General features: G+C 39.9%; 1 protein-coding gene across 1 annotated transcript; it reads right to left on the reverse strand.

Moving 5' to 3' along the window:
* Positions 1-5,348: 5,348 nt before the first annotated feature.
* Positions 5,349-12,105, reverse strand: dlx4b (distal-less homeobox 4b). The gene is made up of 3 exons (XM_067430429.1): positions 11,323-12,105; positions 9,998-10,191; positions 5,349-5,808 (listed from the first exon to the last, which is right to left on the reverse strand). The coding sequence occupies exons 1-3, from the start codon at positions 11,642-11,644 to the stop codon at positions 5,557-5,559; spliced, it is 768 nt and encodes a 255-aa protein (XP_067286530.1). The 5' UTR covers positions 11,645-12,105; the 3' UTR covers positions 5,349-5,556.
* Between the last annotated feature and the right edge of the window lie 14,854 nt (positions 12,106-26,959).

Here is a 26,959-nt window from a genome sequence, read left to right on the forward strand (position 1 = left end):
TATTATTTGCTATTTCTGGTGTATCATGAAATAGCCTATTGCCTAAATAGCCTGACCATTCTCAAATCCGCGTAAATAGCCTATGTATTGTGTCGTTTAAACACCTTTATATAGGCTAATGATATGCTCTGTACGCTCTGAAGCAATTCAGAATTAAAGTTGTCGGATATTTAGGCTACAACACTTATTGTTGTATAAGTCATAGGAGGCTAGACCTACTAGCAAAAAAAAAACAAAAAACAAAAAAACAACCACAAACCCATGCCATATATATATATATATATATATATATTGTCTTTTGAAAGCTGCATTCAAATTCCATTTGGCTCAAAAATCGGGTTGAATGGGCACGCCTCTGACGTGAACTTTCGCGAGGTCTCAGGTACGTCTGCTATGGGTTGGTGGGCTTCTGGTGGTCTGGAGTTTACCAGCATCAGATGTTTTCTGGAAGAATTTAATTCCTGTAAGTCCTACTGAAAACATGTGTTGTTGATGTTTACTTTGGACAGAAATCGTCCAGTTGATGCCAAAACACCATGCAGAAATTAGGTGTGAAAAAAATTATATTATCCATCATAAGGCTTTAATACAAAGACTTTTTACGTGTCAGAATTCAAAAAGCCTAATAGTAGGCCTACAATTCAAATGTAAAAATAGACAATCTCGTAACTGACCATAACAGTTGTGTGTAACACTTTATATTAACTTTAATGATCATTATCAGTTCATGCACGCAGGCCTAAAATAATTTATGAAAATGGAAACTTAAGAAGCACGTTTTAAAGACATTTATATTAGGCTATTGTAATGCATAGCCTATTCATGCAATTTAAATCATAATACAATAATGTTTGTTAATGTTTTAAAGATATATTATCAATGTTACATTGACTAAATTTGTTACAATTTGACTAAAATGTCGAAGATCGAAAGTAGCCCATGAAGAAGTATTTCCTGTATTTCTTATGCGCATAATTATATTCACAGGTAAACATGATTCATTCGTCGTTCGTTGCGCTTTTAAAGTCGTCGAACATTCATGTTTTACTTGCGGCTTGTGTTTTAATAACTAATGCCAATTTAACATAATTAAATACAGACATTACGCGTCTCAGTCACTTCAGAAAATTATAATTGTTAGGTGTTGTCTGAAGACCTGGAACACCATGTGCTTTAACAAAGGAACGGTCTCCTAAATATGTAATGAAAGGATTATTAAAATATCCGCATATTGTTTCATTACAGTGCAAAAACAGACAACAGACACAACCCACGTTTTGTAGGTGTTGCAATACGGCCTCTGGTTTTGGACGCAACTTTGAACCACAGAAACCATAAAATGGGTTCATGCAGAAACCGACTGACTCTGAAGTTCATCATCCATTCAATGACTGGAGTCCTAAATAGACCAGCATTTAATATTTTCTGTATGATATTCATGTATAAATCAATAGTACAGAACAGATTGTCTTTTTAAAAATTATTATTATCGTGTATAGGGTTGTTTATTAAACATATAGGCCTATATCGGTATAGCCACCATTCTCTAAAGGGAATTTGAATATGTAAATAGGTCATTTGTGGCAACTCACAAGGGACATGAGGGCAAATAGTTGCTAAAATAACTCCAGTATGAAATGCTTCACATAGAAATCCCCATTCAGTTTAACAGCAACCGCTGTAGCTTTAGTAACAAGAAACAGAAACAGTGTCCAAAAATACTGCTATGAAATTCGAAGCATAGGTGGATGTGGATGCTGACAGAAAAACAAAACGTGAGCTGCCACGGTAGTTAGATTGATGTCATCATGATAGATGGTTACGATGGTTGGTTGTTTGGTTGGTCAACTGAGAGTCATTTCTGGGCATTTCATAGCTGTGGAATTAGTCATGTAGATCTTATAATACCCGCCTCCCTGTAGCACGCGATTGGGTTACTCTTCTACCTCCAATAGAGAAGAAAGAGTCATATTCACACCTAGAACCTGTCAGGCCACTTAGTTCTCTTTAAAACATGATAATCCCGTCATCTGTGTACAATGGCCATAGCTCAAACCCTAAGACATTTTATCCCCTCTAATGTGTTTACCACTTTCATCTGAGGTAGTTATGCCATAGGGTCCATAAAGAAACGGCTGCTATCTGCTTGATACAATATTTGCAGTTGAAGTTGCAGTGTATGTAACATATCTGTTTTCCATCGGGCTTGTTCGTGGTGTGTGGCCTTCAATTACAGGCTATGATCTAGATGGCGTCGTCTTGGGACACATTGCTCACTCAGAGAAACCCAAAAGCCGGGTGTGTGGGCTGACATGGTCACCTCGACGAGAAGCCCACGGCCCTGTGCTCCGTCCGTGCCTGAACTGTTGAACTTGAACATGATACTAAGATTTAATGCTCCGCAACACCTAAATAAAGATAGGCAGGGCCAATCTTTACGTGTTTGACGAGAAACCGTATCCAAAAAATGGCACCGGAGGCCTCTGGGGCGGTTGAACAGGAGGTCAGCTGCGGTTGGGACACGCATATGTTGCCATGTAAAGACAGAGGGCAGCTGCCTGACACCCCGCTCAAAGCCCGAGTCCGCAGGCTTCACTCAGCAGCATCATTCTGCTCCAAATGTAAATACCATCAAATGAGAGAGGTTTTCTTGACAGCTGTGAACCACTGAACTCTCTTTCACCCCAGAAAACCGGGGACGATTTTGGGAACCGCGTCCTTCAGATATCCTCCAGGCTTCTAAATCCGTTCAGAATTACACCGAAGATGCAGCGTTTCGATGCGCCGCGACTAAAACTCATCAGGCACCTCCAAGTGCTGGAAATCTCTTGAACTATCAGCACATCTCATCCCCTTTTACTCCCATCACCCTTTAGTGCTCTCCCAAATCAGCTTCCCACGTAATTGCCCTGTTTGAAAGCCCCCTTTCTCTGCTTGTCCGACTTGAGCACCCATTATTCTAATCTCGAGATGTAAAATTGCCCATAATTTCCCTTGTGAGAGCTTGCTACTTCATTCAAAAACACTTGTCTTCTCTTCCCATGACTGTCATCTGAACGGAGCAACACAAACGCCACAAATCAAACTCAGGGATGGGAGTAGCTATATAAAGAGGTGCATGTTAAAATCATTCCATACTTTTGGAACATTAAGATGCAGAGAGAAGCTTTCCAGTTCCAGAAGTGGTGGATTTTTCAGCGAGGTTTGTTACCTGTCGAGAGAGAGAGGAGGTAAGTGACTTTGCGCCAGGACGTCTCGTGCCGCTGAGATGAGCACGGTTTACTGTGTGAATGAGTAAGAAAATAACAGATTGTGCGACTCGTGTAAATCGCCCACAGATGTTGCAGAAGGGCCTATTTTTGTTCTTGGTGTCTCACGCAGGGAAAGGTTTTGAAAGAATTGAGTCATTATTGCTTATTTAAAACTTCTGTTATTTGCATGTGGCAGGCATTATTTTCTATTATAATACTGCATGTAATAAAATATCCACTCAGCAAATTCATGCAGTTTATGATTGATTAAAAAGAGCCCAACACCACGCTGAATTGGGTCTAAAGAGCTTGAAATGACAGGGATGCTTTGTAATATGCCTGTTTAAACAAGGCTGTTTAGACAAGACCCTGTTGAGTGAGCTGGGTCAAAGTCAGGTCAAGTGGACCCAGCATTCCTCCAGGTGGCATCTTATTACAGTGAAAAACACAACCCGTTATTTTCGCTAACAAATGATCTTAGATTGCTTTTAATATAGATGCGTTTTCCCCCCCGCTGTGCTTTGTAGAAGGCCCAAAAACCGGATTTAGACCTAATGTAGCCTACCTGTAACAAAAACGCTACATACATTGATCCTAAAGGTTTCTCCTGGTGGTAGATTTCTCTTCAGTAGCTATTGCTGCATTTGTTGTCGACCTATATTTAAACACACAATTAGATCTATATGCATCCAATTTTCAATGTCTTTAAACGCAAAATATATCGATACGAACGGTGTCTCCTGTCGGAATAAGCAGGTAATAAATCATCGTGAATCCCATTAAACGAACATCAGCGTAATGTGGGACGCTTTAAATCAACTCAAACGTCGTGTTTAGTTTAAGCACTGAAATCTACATCATTTCCACCCTGCACGTGATTGAATGCTGTAGTGATTTATCATGGTGACATCCCTCTCAATCAGTACATGGGATTATTATACCATTACTTTAAAGGGAGGAAAACATAAGATGTGGAAAAGCAGATGTTTGCTGATTTGATGCAAAGCATCTTGAAATTCGATAATAGCCAAATGATCGCGTATTTATCCTCACATTATTATCTACGATTCTAGGCTATTTGGATAGAAACACGGACCTCTAATTATTATTGGTTATTTTTATATCGAATTCATGTTGTTGGCTCATATTCAGCACGCCTGAATAACTATTCCATTATAAATAACTCAATATTAATAAAATAAATTAATTTAAATTGGACCTCTGCACCTGAAATATTTTTGCGTGGATTTTCTCTTATGGATGCAGCGTTTGTTTCATTGCAGTGATTTTAATATAAAAAAATCCAACAAACAGGCCAACAAGACACAATTCCATTCACATTTGAAGTAAAATAATCAGCGGACAGAACTGAAGCAGGAAAATACATGCGCTTCGTGTAAAAAAAAAAAAAAAAAAAGCTCATCTTACAGTCATTGCCTTGATCATAAATAATTCATAAATCTCAACCTCCAATCTGCCCACACATGCAACGAGATAAAAAAAATAATCTAAATCTCTAGAACATTTACACATCTGGGAATTTATAAGTGATGTCGTGACAGTTACCGTTTCATTCAATCTCAAGAAACTCTCGTTCATTTCGATCATACACTCAAATTTTGTAAGCTTTTTTTTTTTTTTTTTTTTTTTTTTTTTTTTTTTTTTTTAGGTTTACGCATTCCAATTACTTATACTTACAGTAAAATCGTATCAAATTCAATTGAATAATCATTACATATTTTAATGAAATAATTGATTGTTTCATTCAATCCGATGGAATTTGATCGAAATGCGTAAATCTTTAAAGGCTTTTCAGTGTAATTTAGTTCTATTTTTTGCGCAATTTATTCCAGAATGCTATGATTTATAAATATTTTTTAACCATTGTTTATTATTAGTTTTTTACTAAGTGTTAATAATAAGAATAATAATATTCAAACGGCCATTTATATTGTTTTCAATAAGATTTGCATATCATATTATTGTACCAGGGCATGTTTAAAATACAAATGTTATTACCTCCATGGTGACATGGAAATATACACATTAATATTCTGACTATATCTGTAAATCATTCATAGCAGCACATTCCTCCTTTCATAAATCCTTTATTTCAAGCACATTGTAAAAGAACTGAGAAAAGTTGAAAAGCTACTGAAGTGTAATATGTGTGTTCTGGGGCATCTGCTTGCACAGAGAGTAAAACACAGTCCTTTCAAACACACCAAGCAACAAAACATGATGGACGTGGCCAAGGAAAGCACCTTCACAGGTTAGGCAGGAGTCTCTGTTTATCTGCTTTCGATCACATCATCTGAGGTCTGGGTAGAGGATCCTGGTGGTGCGGGGGATACCAGTGCCCGTAATTGTTCATGTAGCCACTTGGGTGCATGGCTGGCACTTTGTTGGCCATGGAGACCTCCCAGAGCTGAGACAGACCTGGAGAGCAAGGGGAGGACGAGGAGGTGGTGTGGAGCATCTCCCCTTCAGCTCCACTGGACCCATGCTTCATTATCTTCTTATACTTGGAGCGCTTGTTTTGAAACCATATTTTGACCTTCAGTAAACAGAATAGAGAATAAAAACGAACATTACAATACAATTAGATGATGCAACTATTGAGGCCACATTGGCGTCAGTGGTCTATTTTATAACACCGTTTTTGACACTCAGAAGGATAAGCCAGGCAGCTTGAACAGTCTCTGCAGAGATGGACTCAGTGACATCGCTGCGTTTCATTACACGCGTACTCAGCAATTGTTCCGCCCTGCCATTTTTATGAAGGCAGTGAAGCATGTGTCTGACAACAACAATCACAGCGTAAAAATACATTTAAATTTAGCTGAACTCAAATGACTTCCAGAGGCCTTGTTTGGCAGATTTTGATAAAAGCACCATTGGAATACATTTAGCATGGAGGTGGAACACATTGAGATTAAGGCACACACCAATATTTAACATGACAGGAAAAAAAAAATTCTTTTGAAGATTTTGGGATATTTCGCTTGTCTTCTTTCTGGAAAGAAAACATCCAAAAATACATATTTAAGCGTTTGATTTATTAGACCTAATCTATTTGCGTCTGAAGATTTCAGAAGTCAGAAATCTCCACAAAGAAAACCAATTTTGAACCTTTATTAATGTTCATATTTCTGTTCTGGAAAGGTCTCATTTGCACACACATATATATGGCCCATATAATATTAAAAAAAACTGTCTTAAAGGGAAAGCTGAAAATTCTGTCATCGTTCACTCGCCCTAATTTTGTTCCAAATCTGTTTGAGTTTCTTTCTTCCGTTGAACACAAAAGAAGATATTTTGATAAATGACTTCCATAGTAGGAAACTAAATACTGCAAGTCAATGGCTGCCCGTCAACTGTCCGGTTACCAACATTCTTCAAAATATCTTCTTTTGTGTTCAACTGAAGAAAGAAACTCATACGGGTTTAGTGCATCATGAGCGTGCGTAAATGATGACAAAATTTTTAGGTGATCTATCCCTTTAATGTACAGTGATTAATCAACAGGTGAAGTGTGGTGATTTATCAGTTGATTATTTTTAATGCTGTTTACCTGTCTTGCCTTGAGCTGTAAAAATTCTCCATTTATGATTTAAATGTATGGCCATAAGGCTACAGTAGGTGTACTGGCATTATTAAGTTATGGCTTTAACTTTGTTTAACTGTAAATACACAAATATTTGAGATGTGTCCTCAATGGTGGAGTTTATTTTAGTTTGTGTGCCAGAATGTGTACTCAATTTAGAAACACATCGCAGAGCGAGACCCAAAATTGTGCTTTTGGAAGAATCCAGCCGAACGGCTGCATGAAAAACACCAGGCTGACTCAGAGCGAGCCCACCTAACGGAGTTTCCATAACCTCAGACAATCAAAATCTATGCAATGGCTTTTTACACAATCTTATTAGTTTGGCTGTCAACAGATTTAATAAACACATGCAAAAAGGATTTTCTTTTTTATTTCCAAAGATCGGTTTGCCAAAGAGCTTTTATAGTGAAGTGATGGATTCCAGACCTATGTTATACGTGGAAGGAGGGACTCAGAAAAGCCAAAAGCATATGCTTGTGTGGCACTTGTTTATGTGCCTTCAATCACATTTATGGATCAAATGGAAACTGGCAGCTATGCTCTGCATTTTAGATTGTTGCCATCAATACTGCAGGTACATTTTGTATCAGTTACGTTGAATTCACAAGCAATGCGTATTCGACCGCTGTCTGAGCTGAATGTGAGAAGCGTTCTTCAGCTGATGACAGGAACACTTTGATGAAAACCGAGGCGTAATCAGACAGGAAACCCTTTATAGCTGTGGGACAGACTGAACTCATTCTCCATGGCCAGAAATGAGGAGCAACCTGTCACACTCAGGGCGGCAAGTGTGTAACGTAGATGAAGAGGGAGGGAAAGAAACGAAGCTGTGAATGAAAAACAGAGCAAGCATAATGGGCAGGCTTACTGTGTGCCATAGGCACGGCTGCACCCAGGCTTATGTTAGGCTTCCATTTTTCTCCACACACACACTAATGCATGTATTAATATGTGCAGTCAGCAGGAGGGATTTATAAAAATAAATCAATGTCCATAACACCACCCTACAGGAACTCATTAACGGGCGTGACATCAACATAACAAGTATAGACACAAGACGACTTATTAATCAATCCCAAAGGGAATATATACAAAAGATACTCCATGGGCAAATAAAAAGAGATATCTAAAATGGGTTCTTGCTGTAAATTCCAGAGTAAATTCATCAGCACAAACTTCAGGCTCATTTATCTCATTCGCTGGCCCACAAATGACCGTATTTCGTCCAATCCATCACTCGTTCATGAGCGGTTGGATATGTATTATTAAGCATAAGGCTTAAGCGATCCAGAATAAATAATACTTTGGATAACCGCTTAAGCACTGGGGAAAAAATACTCTCTCATACTGTAAAGACTAAGAACACAAAAGCTAGTGTGCTAACTAAAAAATGAAAGTAAAGGTTGGATTAAACGAAATCCTCACTTAGCTTTAACAACAGAGAAACAAATCAGCCAACGTGCATATACATGACACAAAGTACATAAATGCTCAGAAACCAGTAACGACCGACTCGTCATGGTCTTGTTTGAATGTCCATCCAGTTTGACACTGCGTTAAAGCCGATAGACTTAAAGTAGCCCTGAAGAGCACTTGAGTCCTTGAGCCTCATCATTGCATTAGATCAAAAATAGGTTTCATTTGTTAACAGTAGTTAACTAATACAAACTAACCATGAGCAAAACATTTGTTACTGTATTTAATTGTTATTTAACAAAACTCCAGCTGTTCATTGTTTGTTCATGTTAGTTCACAGTGCATTAACTAATGTTAACAAATACAACATGAATAGCTTAGCAATTAATTTATTCATCTGCATTATTAATCAATACACAGATTAGTAAAAGCTCTAGAAGTGCAGTTAATTATTAGTTCATGTTAACTAATGTAGTTAACCTTATTGTAAAGTGTTACCAAAGTGTCAAACTCACAGTCATTTTCAGTTAAATTACACTAGATCTTTATCACAGACGTGACTTCACTTTTGAAATGACTTTTAATTAGCTGTGTTTTAGTGGATGTATGACATCAGTCCCCCTCAAGTTCACACAGGTGAACAAGCCTAGTTCATCACATTAATCAACATGGACTACACTTTTCAATGACTAAATCATTTCAAAAGTTTCAGTTCTCTTTTGTATAAGGGTGTTAGCGCTATATTTCCATTTTATTATATATCAAATAAATGCCACTTGCCTAGACATTTTGCTTCTAATACAATGATATTCCTATATTTTCAGTGAGGCTAAACAGACTATTTTACTCTGATCTGAATTGTTGCATTGTTTTGAGTTTTATGTACGTGTTTCTTTTAATTTTAGACTAGCTTAAATTAAACTGAATCTGGGCTGGGATTTCTATTTCCCAGCATGCAAAGCCATTTCACCCAAAAGGACCAGTAAATGACAAAATTAAGTGTTATATTATTATTATTATTATTATTATTTTTTTGGTGCAAGATTAACATTAAGTGTGAGATTTAGTAGTGTGTAATGGTTTGTTATGCTAGTTTAGAAAGTTTTCTGTTATGTTAGTTTTTTTGTAGATACCATCATGTTGACGAGTGGAGCTAGTTGAGAACAGATATATGTTAAATGTGTTATTTTGCTGCCCTCACTCTATGCTAATGCTATAAGCATTGCGTAACCAATTAGCAAGGTGGCCTTTATTAGGTAGTTAAAGCTAGCCAAGTTTCCACTGCAAAAAATGTTTGAGATTACATAATACTTTTTAGTGAAAGGTATGAATTAAGCTTACTCAAATATTTCAAGTTTAGAGCAATTAATATGTATGATTACAAATTCTTTGCAGATTGATTTTTTCAATTTTTTCTCTTATTCGGATTTACATTGTATGTAAAAATTTCGAAATTAAATGTTTCCTGTGGTACACGAGACGAGAGACTCTCACGACAAATTCCACAAAACGACGCCATCTTAACGAGGTGCTCAATAGATCATACACTGCAGACTAATCCACATCTCATTTAATGCACATCTGCTCTTATCAAAAGAAAATGTGCAATTCGTCCTGCCAAATTAACTGAGGAGTCAGGACTAGGCCTCATCCCAGATCAAGAAAAACATGTTGCAGTTGTATATTGTCACAAACAAACATAAGTGATAAAGTTATTTACCTGTGTTTGCGTGAGGCCCAGTTTGGCGGCTAAATCGGCGCGTTCGGGCAGCGCGAGGTACTGGGTCTGTTGGAAGCGCTGGTGCAGCGCCTGCAGCTGAACACTGGAGTAAATGGTTCGCGGTTTGCGGATCTTCTTCCCCTTGCCATTAAGGCGAATTTCACCGTTCTCAATGACCGCTGGCTTTTCGTGGTCTTCAGGCATGCAGACGAAATAAAACGACAGCATTATGACACAGTAAATGCTCTGGCAAAAAGCAGGTCAGCTACTAGTACCAACCCTGCTTAACCGTAAGAAAAATCGTAAATTATGTCACATTAAACAGCTGTAACTCTCTTATGATTTACTATAGCCTATTATGAAATTTATCAGGTGTTTAGAGGGAACATTAATGGGTCATCAAACCATAATTAACCTCGTTTTAAAGTCAAGTTTACAGGTCTGCCGAGCCTAAACTTGAACCTAAGAGCAAACAATGACTTTCTACACAAGCTGTAACATCCTTATATTTGGAAGAATTACAACTGTCAATCTGTTTTTAAAAAAAGAAAGCAAAAAGAAAGACTTCTAAGGGGTATTGCCAAACTGACATCGATTTCAACAGCGCTTCGGTTCACGTACAAAATATTATTTAAGCCTATAGCTTATATTATGCACGTATAACATAACATTGGACTCTCTTCAGCTTTAGTCTACAGAGGTTGTGTGTGTTGCTCTAATGTTATACGCTACTGAAATGTAAACAAATATGTAAGGCAATCGTCGAAATTAATATAAGATATTGGATCGTTAACACATCATGATTGAGTGCATTGATTTTATATTATGAAATAGTTGTCTAAATTAATACTTTTAAATCAAGTTCGAGGCCTACCAGGAAAAATGAGGTTTAACAAGCTTAAACACACAAATCCCTCAATAAGCTAAGAAAGAAAAACAATTTTTGAAAGTAAGTCGTTAAAATAAAAGGTCAGAACCTTGTGTGCAATACTGTTTAACATTTGCAACTGATTTACCCTTGGTCTTTAAAATTAATTAGACCATGTGTGCCCAACTTTTTTTTTTTAAACTAAATCTGGTATTTATTTAAAATACAATGCATTAAATTAGCTACTGGTACAAATGCAGAAAAAAAATTATTAGGCATAATTCACATCAGATATCACATATCAGATTACTAATAATGATGCATGCGTAACGTTTAAGTTTGCATTTTGTATAAATAAATATAAAAACGTGTATTAGCAAACGCTGTGTTGAACTTTAAACAACTGCAAAAGCTGACGTCAAAACCTCACATTCTGGCGTTTTATGAGGATACTCACTCGTCTCCTCAGCCCTCGTGTGCGCCAAAGTACTGCTATGGTTGTTTGGCTGGTAAGGCATGTAAGCACCCGGAGCAGGAGCGCTCACCGGCCCGGGGTAGGCGTATCCCAGCGGCCGGCTGTAATGGGAAGCGGTGGAAGGGTAGGGACCATCGTGCTGGAGGTGTCCGCCTGAGTGCAATCCATGAACTGGGTAAATATTGTGCGCGAATCCGGATAAATGCTGCTGGTTGGTAGTAAGTCCGTGGCCGAACTCTAAAAATGCTGATTTGGAAGGATCTGAACTATTCAGCGTATCAGACATGAAACTCATAGACATCATTAACAGTCAAGTCCATAAAGCCCGATGATGGTGCATTGAACGCTCACTGTGCACGAAAAAGACCTTGAACCGGATCCATCCCAAAACGATCGGGAGCAAGAAAAATAACCACTTTTACAAGATAACGTATTTCCCAAAGTCACTGCAACAAATCTCATAGACGAATACGATCTTATCTTTCTTAAATCATGACAAAACCGCGCAATATCTTAAGTCACCTCGGGCTCGCGGTCCTGTGTGTTTCTGACTGACTCGCGCTCCGCGAGAGCGCGCGCTGATTGGTGCGTCACGCGACACCAGGGAGAGCTAAATGAAGTTGATGAGCATTTGCCATCGAATTGTGCAGAGCCTCGATATCGATAATGTCATACCTTAATGATCTTCAAATTAAGCATAACCTTTACATAAATTATTTTTCAAAAGCCACAGAAGCAGAGCAGTAGCCTAAAATATTGAAACAGTCAATGAGACCCCGGCGTGTAGTCACTCTTTATAATATTAACAACCAAATATTATTGTTAGCAATATTATAATTATTCATATATATATATATATATATATATATATATATATATATATATATATATATATATATATATATATATATATATATATATATATATATAAACAATATTTAAACAGATTGAAAATGTCCACTGTTATTGTAAAGACACAGTTAATAGAAAACTATGTTGCTGAAACTTCCCTTATTGCACGTCCGTGTGTTTTAAGGGGATTATGTGATCTCTCTCCATGTTTCTTGAAAACACTTACACTAGTGACTTAATTTATATACAGTGATTAGGCTACTAAACGTTTCATTAATCGAGTGGATTGCACTCGATGTGGAACGGAGTTCCCCCACCTTCATTTCAGAAAACTAATATGACTGGAAGTTTGTTTTTTCTTAACCCATTCCATTCCTCCAGTCCATTTTTTGTTTGCTCCAGTACACACACCCTGATGCTTTTAGCGAGTTGAAAAGAAGAAACTCTGAATTGATCTCTAATATAGGCTATTGGTGTGATTGATGGTACTCTATTCAATAGAAAATACTAATTGCATATACAGGCCAAACCATAGATATTTAGAAACAACAAATTAGTTGAAAATGTGTTTTTTTAGACAAAATATGTAGCCTATGCAGAATTTAGCCAACCTGATTTTAAGTTTAAAGGTCTGGGAAACGTATAAAAAAATATAACAATTATATAGCGGAAAATATAACAATTCCGGCAAATTTCACTCATTGCGCAAACTAGGAAAATGTAATTAAATCGACACAACTACATCATTTAATAATAGAAGGTTTTTTTATCATCAAGGAGGCAGAAAATATCTCTTAATTGACCGTGAAATCATAATACGCTGATATTTTGAACTGAATAAATTCACGGACAAAGAATTGCAAATAAGACTTTATTTTATAAAGCCTAATCCCGTGACCTCGCGCACTGAGTGAGCCCTCTAAAGCTGACATAAATAATAATGAATCAGAGAATGAACTAGTGATGTAAGAAACAGTGCAAATCCACATTAGGATCAGACTCTAAAATCCTCTAACAATTAAAAGAATTGCGAGCAGAATAAACTCTAAAAGTAAAATTCGATTAGGACAGGCCTATTTGTGAAGAGGACAACAAAATACTTTAATATGAATATAACGAACAATAGAATAATTACAAAGATGCTTTTAAACATGTAGTGACCTGGCGTTGTCTTGGAACAATAAGTCAAAGTGCAGTTGATATTTTACGAGCGTTTATAATCCCGCTCATATTCAGTCAGAGATTGACGAGCCTTCGAGCACACTGACTGACACACTGACGTCAATGAACAATTCATTCACAATGTGGCAGTATTATTTTAAACTAAATGTAAGAGAGATATTTTATATTATTATTATTTTTTTCTTATTGTATTTAAGGCCTGTTAGCGGAGAGCGAGGAGTGCAGACGGGTGAATACAGTCAGTTTAATTACAAATGAACCGCGGGGGGAAATGACTGCCATATTTGACAATTGAGGTGTCAGTGAAGGTCTCAAAAAAAAATTGTCTGGTTTAAAATTTGATTTGTGATCATGACAATGTGTGTTATGACAGAACTGCTGTTGCGTTTGTTTCGTTTAGCCTTACATCCGCAGAAGAAAAATAGAAATATAAAATATCATCAGGTATGTTGTGACAGTTACTACTGGACCCACACACACATAAACACAGACCAGTATATTTTTTGACGCTAGAGCATGTTTTTGTCCCCTGTTGTGTTTGCTGTTTTGAATTAAAATCTTTATGTTTACTTTTCTGAATTCAAATGAAAATAGGGTGGCTGAAAATAGATGACAGAAGAACATGTGATTAGGCTACTACAACAAATTAATGCACAAAATGTATACACATTTTAGTGATAAGTGGTAGATTTTGTAGTATACTAAAATAAAGTTACATTTCTAAAATATATCTTAGTATACTAAGATATATTTTAGAATTTTCACTTTATTGTTAGACAATTATTTGAGAAATTACAGAGCGTTATAGTTATTTGCAGTGAATTATTATTTTTTCTTTCTGGATATTTAAAAAAATGAAAAACAACATGCACCATCCAAAATCAGTAGCAATAATGACTTAATAATGACATAAACGTACAGTAAATGCATGCAATACTAGCACCAGGCAAAGTAAGCAAAAATGAGATTAAATAAGCAAAATCATTCTCTTTGCTGTCGCTCTGAATAGCCTGTAAAGACCTGACGTCAATTACTGTATTGCTCAAGATCTCACGTCCTTCTAAAAGGACCTACAAGTGAATTTTAATCACACCCTGAAAATCCCAGCCATCATAACTAACTCACTGTGCAGAAATACCTCCCTCTTCATCTGTCTCAGGGTATGATCATTAAAGCAAAGCAACTTCCATATGCTGCTAAAGTGCTGGTGTGCCACTTGATCATTTTGGTCATGTTTCACTTTGCAACCGAGTATTCCGGGGCCGTAGGGGACCACAATGGGCTGAGAACCAAGCCATGGCAGCTCATGGTCTTCAAGCCCGGTGGACCATAACATACCCACAAATTATTGTCATGGCTAAACCACATTCTCAGAAATTACAGTGAGGATGCAACATGACAATTTCATTCAGAGAAGACTTTTATCGCTTCTGTTGCAAGTAAATGTGAATCATTCTTTGTTTTTGGAAAAAAAAGCTGTATTTATTTGATCAAAAACGCAGTAAAATATTGTGAAATATTATTAGAATTTTAAAGACTGTATTCTGTTTGAATATATTTTAAAATGTAATTTATTCCTGCGATCAAAGCTGAATTTTCAGCATCATTACTCACACATGATCCTTCAGTAATCATCTGATATAATGATTTGCTGCTCAACACGTATTATCATTATCATGTTGCATCATCATTTTGCTGCTTCATATTTTTGTGGAAACTGTGATACAACACCATGCAAAACCTTGGGGTAAGTTGTCTTAAAAAAAAAGAAAATAATATTTTATGCAGAAAAGAAAGACTCAATAACTGAATTAAAATTGACATTATACACAAAAATATCTATTCATTAAAGAATCACCAAAAATGTTAAGCAGTTTTAATAATAACTGATAATAATAACCATTATTAATAACTGAGCAGCAAATCAGAATATTAGAATGATTTATAAAAAAAAAACAGCTTTTTAAGTTGTAAAAATATCTTACAATATTGCTATTTTTGCTGTATTTTTGATCAAATAAACGCAGACTTTGTGAGCAGAAGATATTAGTATATTCATATATTAGCATAAGTTAACAATAAATAAAACTGGCCTCCTTTAGACAACAAAACAAACCCTAATGATATAGCAAATTGCGATTTTACGAATAACATGTACGAGTACAATGTGGCAAAGTGAACTTGAGATTAAAGTTGTAGTCGGAGCAGGTCCTGTGAATACCTGTTGTTATGGTCTGGGGTGTGGGATAGAGTGGAGAGGGTGAGAAGGAAAGGTAGACGCTCTTTAAGGCTATAATTATGCCTGTGTTACGGAGAAGAACAAAGCGGAGCCCTGGAGTCATAGTGCAGGGATGTGTCCTCACCGTGCCTTAATACACACGAGACCGAACGGTAATAACAATACAGCAGAACGTGGCCCAGACAGGCTGGCGTCTGCTGCCCTGCACACGTATGTCTTTATGAATGTGCGTGTGTGAGACACGAGAAAGGATCGAAAACGTTCCTAGGTTCATGTGTGAGTAAGTGTGTGTGTGTGCGTGCATTTTGGACCGTCCAGAAGTCCTGTTAAGTCCATCATGTCCAGTGATGCGGACTGACAGCATTCCTTTTACTCGGATCAGTCGTGCGTTATCCTTCTGGGCTGGCTCCATCTTTCCACCAGTTCTCACCTCACCTTTTCACAACTGTGTCACAACATCAGTGTTCTATCACTGGTGAAAGATTGCTCTGAGATTTTTTAGAAATTATTTAGAACAAACTAATCTTTGTAACTATTAGTAAATTTGTCCCTAAAGTGTTTATTACATTTTGTTTTATGCAGCTACATCTGTTTCTTCAATATTTCTTGTCAAAAGTTTTGAATATTTAAAATTATTTTTATGTTTTTGAAAGAAGTCTCTTTTGCTCACCAAGGCTGCATTTATTTGATCAAAATACAGTAAAAAACAGTATAATTGTGGAATATTTTTACAATGTAAAATGACTCTTTTCTGTTTGAATATATTTTAAAATGTAATTTATTTCTGTGATCAAAGCTGAATTTTCAGCATCATTACTCCAGTCTTCAGTGTCACATGATCCTTCAGAAATCATTCTGATATGATGATTTGCAGCTCAAGAAACATGTTTTATTATTATCATTGTGGAAACCATGATACACTACCATTCAAGTTTAAACAAACAAAAGACAACTTGATACTTTTGAACCACAAACGGTTCAAAAGCGACACAAAATATAATAATTTCAAACAAATTATGTTCTTTTGCACCTTCCACAAAAATGTTAAACAGCAAACACTGTTTTCAACATTGATAAATAATAAGAAATGTTTCAGCAAATCAGCATATTAGAATGATTTCTGAAGGATCATGTGACACAGGAGACAAATTACATTTTTAAAACATATTCACATAACAAACAGTTATTTTAAATTGTAATAATATTTCACAATATTAGTGTTTTCCATCAAACAAATACAGGAAGGTGAGCTTAAAAGGCTTATTTCAAAAACTTAAAAAAAATCCGGATTATTTGACTTGCATGTGACCGGTAGTGTACGTGCTTGTGTCTTGCAAACAGCAATGTTTACAACAGGATTTGTCTTTTTCCACTCATGTTTTGGCCAGGGGGGTTATGGGTCAAAGGAAGAGGTAGGTGCGCTTTGTAGAATAAAGACTGTTAATCTGTGCTCCGGGCCATTGCAAGACTTGAGACTGTTTTCAGTGGTCCACCCTCAGGTCTCATTCCTTTTGCGTAGACAGCTTAAACTCTACGGCCCCTCGCCGTTTCATCCTAAAGGTCATCGATGTTGCGTGCGTGCATTTGTATGTTGGCAGGGACCTTGGCATGGGGTTTGCATGTGACCGCTCGTAGGGAGATCTTGAAGATCTAGAAATGATATTTCAAAGTTGTGCAAAATATGCAGTTTAAGCTGACAGCACTCCCTAAGCGAAGTAAGAGATAATTACACTAAAATCATCAAAAAACTGCCTTCTGCCACACCTCAAAGCATAACTGACCGATGCGCAAAAGTGACTCAAAACGGATTAAATTATTAAAAATGACAGTGAGACGATGACTGAAAAGAATCTGAGAATAATTATAAAAAAATGTCTAATCCTTTTGTGAAATAGAAGCTAAAAGAGATGGGTAGAAAACAGTAGCACTGATACTGTTGACAAGTTAAAGTCTGTCTAATCCAAGTATTTTCATCACTGATTAACCATTAAAATACATTTTGGGGAAATTTTGCATTTATAAAATTTAAGACTTCAAGATACTTCTGATCAGTCAAATATGACACCAGAAGGTCTTCAGTCTATTTAGGGATTGATGGTCTATAATTCTGTTACTTTTAAACTTTCTGAAGTGCATTTTGAGTTAGACAACTTTCCAAATTCTAAAAGATGATTAAGAAGTAATTTGGGTTTTGGCTTAGAAAAAAAAAAAAAAAATACAGGTAAATCTGGGTACCCTAAAACTGTGTTCACTTACTTTATATGTTCACATACACTACTAATCAAAACTATGGAATAATATGTTTTTTTATGTTTTTGAAAGAAGTCTCTTCTGCTCACCAAGGTTCCCTTTATTTGATAAAAAATACAGTAAAAACAGTAATACCGGTAAAGTCAAAATTACATTCTAATATATATATATATAAAAAAAGAATAATCCTGATAAATTGTGTTACTGCAATGAAATATTTTAATAGTTATATCAAACTCCTTAAATTCATATTTTCATTGCATTCATTCACTGAAGAAAAGCCAACGGACACCTGCAGAAGTAGAATAAAGAGTAACATACACAGAAGGAAATCTTTCAGGCATTGAAAAGTAACCTCTCTGCTTTTTGCGGGAATTGCAAATGTGTGTGTGTGTGTGTGTGTGTGTGTGTGTCTGGTTTTTGGCTTGCGCTCTGAATTCATCACCAGAGTAATTGCTGCCAGACAGAAATGTGAGGGAAGGCGCTAGAATCTCTCTGCACGAATGACTTGACCAACTGTTAAATGACTGTCTGTGTGTGCGACCGCACCGTTTCAGAGATTTGATAACAAAACAGAGAACCAGGTGTAAGATAGCTCGCATTCACACATATGGTAACACTGTAAGTGGCCAATTAGATTATGTCATCATGAAAGTTAATTAATATTCCACATGTCTATGACATCAGTATGACTTGCCTCACAATGACTTCTGATTTTTATTTTGAAAAACACAACCCATTTAGTTACATTATTTTGAGTAGGATTTAAATAAATTTTGTTGCTATTAAACCATACAAATTTTAATTTGTTATAAATACACACTTCTTTTTAAATTCCAATTCTCACTATTAACTAGTTGCTTATAAGCATGCATATTACTAGGATATTGGCTGTTTATTACTACTTATAAAGCACATATTAATGTCTTATTCTGCATGACCTTATTCTACATCCCTTGAATATATATGTGTCTATATATATATATATATATATATATATATATATATATATATATATATATATATATATATATGAAAAAATATTTTTTATAAGCTGCAAAACAAAATTTAATCCTACTCAAACTTAATTTTATTATCAAATTACACAGCAGAAAGGACAGAAGAAGAGAAATAATGGGGGAAATATCAGAACGATATTGACAGACAGACCGAATTTTATTCAACGTGCTAAGCATTCACATCTGGACGGCAGGAAAACTGAATTCTAGCGAGTGCAGAAGCACCATTGAGCTGTTTTCTGACACTCAAGCAGAGCAAAAGACACATTCCAGAGGACGAGACAACACTGGGGAGGGGGGTTTGGGCTTTTTCCACTGTAAATGTCACCATGGACCACAAAAAAGAAAAGTGCTCAGAAATGAGCTCAGATCAGCTAAGAGCTGTGATGGGGCGTTGCGGCGGCTGGGGGCGTCTAGGAGATCTGGGACGCTTTGGTGCAGATGGTGGAGATGGGCACAGTTCAGCTGAGGTCACTGAAAACAGGGCGGCAGGAATGTTGTGGTACGTACTGAGACGAGAGGAGGCCACAGAGCACTGGGAGAGCTGCTAGCTGTCACATGACCCAGATTAATTTGACATATTCAGTTTGGGGTCAGAATTATTGGCACCCCTGGTAAATATGATCAAAGATGTCTTTAAAGATAAATCTGCATCGTTTATCCTTTTGATTCACAAAAATCTAACCCTTCGTTAAAGTAAAATAATTGAATTGGTAAATCACAGTATGAAATAAATGCTTTTCTTCAAAACACGTTGGCCACAATTATTGGCACCCCTAGATTTTTATGAGTAAAATATCCCTATATGATATTCCCTAAATGATATTCCCATTAATGTTTAATTTTTTTAGCACAAAAACCACAACCACCCATACAACCACGTTACTCACCGCTTAACTACCATAGTACAATGCATCGTTGAAGAAATCAACTAGCTAGTCACGACTGTTTCCCAAAACCGTACTGTCGCAAATATGTCATTCAACCACATTGGTTCCCTTTCGAGAGAGGTTCCTCGTATTACGTATGGGAAAAACTCCTTTTCTCGAGAATGTGAAGCAAAACTTTTAATAAAGGTATCTATGTAAAGCGCAGTGAGCTGCACGGCCATAGCCCAGCGCGAGGAGCGCTCTGATTGGCCGGGCTGCGGCAACTGCAGGAACCTATGGTGAGGCGGCTGAGAGGAACGAACCAATGGGGGGCGTTCCAGAAGCCCGCCGAAAAAGGTGCTTATATTTGCATACAGGAGGCTATATAAGACCCTAATTCGCCATAGGTGTCAGATTTTATCTCCTTCAGCGATACCTTCGCTGGTCTCCGGAAGAAGCACCGCCGTTGAAAAGGCACCAGCGGAACCTGCAGCTGAGGACGACGGACTCCCTCTCCGCCTTCTCTGCCGTTCCAGCTACGCCATCCGGCGTTATATATCCTTTAAACTGTGTCTATGTTGAGTGTTATATGTGTTTGTGTGTGTGTTGCCGCTGCAACGCCACTTCTAGAGCTTACAGGCTTGTTCTACTCGAGGACTCTCTCGTTCCGCCGCGTCGTTAAGCGCCGCGGAAAGACGGAGCTCTTCTCACTCTCCCTCTGCTCTCGTCCCGTCGCGCTGAATAGCGCCGCGGAAAGAGAGAATGTTAGAGGACATGAGCACACTCAAGCCGAAGCTCTCTTCACTCTGCCGCCGCCGCGGCTCTTCTTCCGCCGCTGCCACAGAGTTGTTCCCACTCTTCTCTCATTCCGTCGCGCTACAGCCGCGGACAGAGAATACTAGAGTGAATAGGCGAACTCGAGCCGAAGCTCTCGTCACTATACCGTCGCGCTGAGGAGGCGCCGCGGACAGACGGAGTTTTTCCTCAGTCTTCCTCTTCTCTCGTCCTGTCGCTCTATCGCCGCGGACAGAGAATACTAGAGTGAATAAACAAACTCGAGCCGAAGCTCTCGCCGTGCTAGAAGCGCCGCGGACAGAGTTTTACCTCACGCTTCCAATTCTCTCGTCCTGTCGCTCTATCGCCGCGGACAGAGAATACTAGAGTGAATAAACAAACTCGAGCCGAAGCTCTCGCCGTGCTAGAAGCGCCGCGGACAGAGTTTTACCTCACGCTTCCAATTCTCTCGTCCTGTCGCTCTATCGCCGCGGACAGAGAATACTAGAGTGAATAAACAAACTCGAGCCGAAGCTCTCGCCGTGCTAGAAGCGCCGCGGACAGAGTTTTACCTCACGCTTCCAATTCTCTCGTCCTGTCGCTCTATCGCCGCGGACAGAGAATACTAGAGTGAATAAACAAACTCGAGCCGAAGCTCTCGCCGTGCTAGAAGCGCCGCGGACAGAGTTTTACCTCACGCTTCCAATTCTCTCGTCCTGTCGCTCTATCGCCGCGGACAGAGAATACTAGAGTGAATAAACAAACTCGAGCCGAAGCTCTCGCCGTGCTAGAAGCGCCGCGGACAGAGTTTTACCTCACGCTTCCAATTCTCTCGTCCTGTCGCTCTATCGCCGCGGACAGAGAATACTAGAGTGAATAAACAAACTCGAGCCGAAGCTCTCGCCGTGCTAGAAGCGCCGCGGACAGAGTTTTACCCCACGCTTCCAATTCTCTCGTCCAGTCGCTCTATCGCCGCGGACAGAGAATACTAGAGTGAATAAACAAACTCGAGCCGAAGCTCTCGCCGTGCTAGAAGCGCCGCGGACAGAGTTTTACCTCACGCTTCCAATTCTCTCGTCCAGTCGCTCTATCGCCGCGGACAGAGAATACTAGAGTGAATTAACTAACTCGAGCCGAAGCTCTCGCCGTGCTAGAAGCGCCGCAGACAGAGTTTTTCCCCACGCTTCCAATTCTCGTTCTGTCGCGATATCGCCGCGGACAGAGAATACTAGAGTGAATAAACAAACTCGAGCCGAAGCTCTCGCCGTGCTAGAAGCGCCGCGGACAGAGTTTTACCTCACGCTTCCAATTCTCTCGTCCTGTCGCTCTATCGCCGCGGACAGAGAATACTAGAGTGAATAAACAAACTCGAGCCGAAGCTCTCGCCGTGCTCATTCTACCGCCGCCGTGCTGAAGCGCTGCGGACAGAGAATACTAGAGTAAGTTAGACGAGCGAGCTCGGGCTGTTGGGGATGTCAAGAACAATGTCGCTGCAGCGCGCGCTTACTGTCAAGGAAGTTGTAATGGCTGCCTTGTCATGATAGCGCGCGCCCCTTCCACAGCGCGTTGCTGACTAGAGCGCGGCTTACGTCATAGCACGCGCTCACTGTCAGAGCATAAGGGCGTCGGAAAATGGCTGCCAAGCTAAGCCCTTTTTTCACTCTATCACTTCCAGTCCCCTTTATTCAGGCGGCTGGAAAGGTTTTTACACTGTAGACAAAGTGTCCACTACACAGTGTGCACCCCTACATAAGCACTGTTAATTCAGCCTCACAAAATCACAAATAAATCCCGCCGCGGCCGGATTACACCATATAAAGTCAACTAGCCTTATTGCAGTCAACTAGCCTGTGGTCAAACACGCTTGTCTGCATGCGCGCTTTCAGTCTAGACTAGAGCATAACGGCATTGTGGAATGGCTCACATACCACCCGCACTTCCTTACATTCTCCCAGTTCCCTTAAGTTAAGTGACTGGAGATGAAATATTGCAGTCAACTAGCCTGTGTTAAACACGCTCGTCTGCACACTAATGCTGTGTGCGTTTACCCCTGTGGATTTGCTCACTGGTTTGCACCGTGGGTATTCTACGTAGGTTGTGCGCCACTGCACATTGTTTACACTACACACAAAAGAGCTTTCTATGTAGGAAATGTGCCCACTTTACAGTCTGCACTCCTGCACCCAAGCACTTTTCACAAAGTTCGCTCTCGCACACACAATATAAATGTGAGGCGTGCGCCCACTGCAAAGCCTGCACCGCCAAAACTAACACTATCCCCACAGTGTTACAAGCAGTGTTACAGCACAAGCAACCCGGCTAACAGGCCCCTATTACTAAGCGGCCAGCCCCCGAGTCTAATTCAACCCCTGGCTTTACGAGCCAGGCCTGGCAGGCCATTCCTGGTATATAATATTGGGTGTTGAACATATAAAACGAGGCTCTCGCTACAGTTTTGCTCGCAGACCCCGCGATTCAAGCCCGTGGTCGAGCCCTCTGTAAGAAGCAGTGTCAGTCACGCGCTTCTCGCTGAGGCATTGAGACTGTTAAAGGAGAGAGCGGCGAAAACAGTACACCCGACGCTAGCGAGTCAGGTTTTTACTGTCGCTAATTCCTCATGCCGAAAATGGGTGGCGGTCTCAGGCCCATTTTCCAGGCATCTGAACAAAGCACTTATGACACGCTCGTTTCAAGGTGCTGACGGTGAAACAAATCCTCGCGCACATTCGCCCCGGGGATTGGGTTTTCTCAATAGATCTGAAAAACGCATACTTCACGTTACGATAACCCCCCACCCCCACTACAGGCCATTCTTGAGATTCGCCTTCGAGGGGCAGGCTTATCAGTACAGTCATTGTCATAGACTCAAGACTTACGGCATAAGAACCACCACGTCTTGATAATGTACATAAAATCGCTAGGGCAGCCGAGATCAGACTCTGTTCACTGCATGGCTAAGCATCTCCTTTTATGGGCAGAGCACAATCTGAGCTCCCTAAGGGCGGCTTACATGCCAGGTATTCTGAATCAGGGTCCGGACATGTTATCCAGAGGACCCATGTCCCCAGGGGGATGGTCCCTTTACCCGCAAACAATTCAGCTCGCACAGCACACGCTGCCCAATATTTTTTCTGCAAACGCAGGGATGCCCTGGCCCATGTTGGCCCAGACTCCCTCTATATGTTCCCTCCGATCGCGATCCAGCTGCAGCCTGTGCTTTTTAATAGCCCCACTTTGGAAGAACCGCACATGGTTCTCCATACTGTTTCAGCTGTCAGACACAGCCCCATGCCTATTCTGCCAATGAAAGGGAAGGTCTGGCATCCCAATCCCGAGCTGTGGGCCCTCCACGTATGGCCCATCAACGGTATCCGGGAACCTCTCTGACAAGTTATGAACACTATTTCGGAAGCTAGAGCCCCTGCTATCTGGCAGCTCTGCTTTGAAGTGGTCAGTGGTTTTCTAACCAATGTGCTACGCGAAACATCGACGCACACTCATGCGAACTGGCGGAACCGCTCGCTTTCTCCAAGAGCTAATGGATGCGGGTCGTCCCCCCTCCATACTCGGGGTGTGTGTCTCCGCCATAGCAGCTAGCCACGCTCCTATCGCGGCACATTCACTAGGGAAAAGTGATCTTATTGTGTGTTTTCTTAAAGGGGCCAGGAGATTCAGCCCTCCTTGCCCCTACCTCGGTCCCTATTTGGGACCTCGCCATGGTTTTGGAGGCCCTGAAGGGTTCCCCCTCCTAACCACTTCAGAACACGAGCTTGAAGCACATATCACTCAAAACCGTTTTTCTGCTGGCTGTGGCCTCGGTTAACCGAGTGGGTGGCTTACCTGCACTCTCCGTGAGCCCTTCCTGTCTTGAGTTTGGGTCCAGCAACTTCAAGGTTGTGCTCAAACCGAGGCATGGTTTTATGCTGAAAGTGCTATCAACCCCTTCAGTATGCAGCTCTTTGCACTGCTTAACCCGCGTCTCAGAGAGAATAAGACGCAAACATATTCTGCTCAGTCAGAGCATTGAGATTGTATCTAGAGCGCTCCGCCCCCTTCAGGCAGTCGGATCAGCTCTTCATTGCTTCGGTGGCCGCACTAAAGTTTGTGCTGTCATGAAACAGTCTCTCACACTGGATAGTGGATGCAGTCCCACTAGCATATAGGTCCAGGACCTAACCTGTCCTACAGGCATTTAAGCCCACTCCTCTAGAGGCATGGCCTCATCTTGGGCTTGGTCGTGTGACATTTCTTTGGAAGATATCTGTGCGGCGGCAGGCTGGGCCTCTCCGTCCACTTTTATCAGATTCTACAAGTTGGAGGTTCCAGCTCTACAAGCAGGGCTTCTCTCCATCTAGGCTCTATCTTGACCCTGGCAAACAGATTGCCTTACATTTTGGCCTGTACACATTAGTCCTTAAGCACTATTCATTCATCATAAGATCCGACTATGTCCGATCAGCTGTTCAAACGAACCGACTCTTCCGGTTCTTCATTCCCCTTATAAGCCGCCTCTGTCGGTGTCTCGGGGGTTTATAACATGTGCTTTGGGTATACTGGGTCAGTCAGCACACACGGCGCTTTACATTGTGTTCCCATACGTAATACGAGGAACCTCTCTCGAAAGGGAACGTACTCGGTTACTTTCCTAACCTCGGTTCCCTGAGAGAGAGGAACGAGTATTACGTTCCGTGCCGTGTTTATGCTTCTCAGGTATCGCTTCAGTCGATCTTAAAACCTGACACCTATGGCGAATTAGGGTCTTATATAGCCTCCTGTATGCAAATATAAGCACCTTTTTCGGCGGGCTTCTGGAACGCCCCCCATTGGTTCGTTCCTCTCAGCCGCCTCACCATAGGTTCCTGCAGTTGCCGCAGCCCGGCCAATCAGAGCGCTCCTCGCGCTGGGCTATGGCCGTGCAGCTCACTGCGCTTTACATAGATACCTTTATTAAAAGTTTTGCTTCACATTCTCGAGAAAAGGAGTTTTTCCCATACGTAATACTCGTTCCTCTCTCTCAGGGAACCGAGGTTACGAAAGTAACCGAGTACGTTAATAATGCCACACAGGTGGTGGAGTAATAACTGCTTTTAATTAATTCTTTTGAGAACAAATTCATGCAAGATTTTTTGCTATAAATTATGGACATGTCACCTATTATTTTTGTATTCGAAATAAAATATATAGATTGTACTAAATGTCAGCTTGTTTATTTTGCTCAAGATAAGAATTTATTAAGTCCACATGTCATACAAACAAGAAACTATGCTTCTAACCACAGGTCAAGAGCTGTCGTTGCAACCACGCAAGTTTGCGACGCTGTTTGCGAATGTTTGTTGGAACGATGGTTTCGGGGAACACCGACTGGTTAAACTATGTTGATAACAATGAAACTTGCGACCATAGTTGGGTAACGATGCTTTTGGGAAACGCACCTCAGGTTGACTAGGAACATGAAATTGTCCAGGTTTTGTTCCACAGGAGGATTAATATGAGGAATCACAAAGGCCAAATCCCCTTAATCATTAATACCAATGAGTATAGCCAAAGAATATAGTTTTGATGTGCAAAAGATTGTTGAAAGATTGTAAAGTTTTGATCTCTCTTCAAAAAGAGGGAGTGTTGCTTTAAGGAAACAACTAAAGCGTAAAAAATTCCCATTTCCACCATCCGGAAATAATTAAGAAGTTCCAATCAACTAAATAATGTAATGTTACAAATCTGCCTTGAAGGGGACGTGTGTCGTTCTTGATGCAAGTCGAGGAGGAACATTTGAGTGGACAAAGACTCTCCAAGGATCACAGATAGAGAATTGCAGAGATTAGTTGAGTCTTGGGGTCAGAAAGCCTAAAAAATAAATCAACACTACCACCACCAGATGTTGTTTGGGAGGGATTCAAGAAAAATCCTCCTCACTCATCCAGAAACAAACTCCATCATATTCAGTTGTCAGACACGACTGGAACTTCAGACAGGAGCCGGTTCTGTGAAAGTCAGATGAAACTATAAAAAGAGACTTTTGGCAGCAAACCCCCCAGATGGGTACAAACAGGGATACAAAATACCCCAGCCCCCAGTGTTAAAAACACAGCTGGATCTTTAATGTTGTGGGCCTATTTTTTTGTTGTTGGAGGTCCTGGAAAGCTTGTTCAGATATATGGCATCGTGGATTCTAGTTCCATGAAAAAAATCAAAACCTGACGGCCTGTAAAATCTTATAATGGGCTGTGGTTGGATCTTCCATCAGGACAATGATCCAAAACAAACCTCAAAACAAAAATGTGTCACTGAGCACAAAATGAAGCTTCTGCCGTGACCGTCCCAGTTCTCCGACCTGAGCCCTATAGAGAATGAGTGATGAACTGAAGGGAAGAGCTGGGAATCTGAAGGAGAAATTCTGTATGGAGGATTGATCTCTGATCTCTTGTCAGGTTCTC

Source organism: Pseudorasbora parva, chromosome 21, assembly GCF_024679245.1.
Source record: "Pseudorasbora parva isolate DD20220531a chromosome 21, ASM2467924v1, whole genome shotgun sequence".
NCBI classification, from domain to species: domain Eukaryota; kingdom Metazoa; phylum Chordata; class Actinopteri; order Cypriniformes; family Gobionidae; genus Pseudorasbora; species Pseudorasbora parva.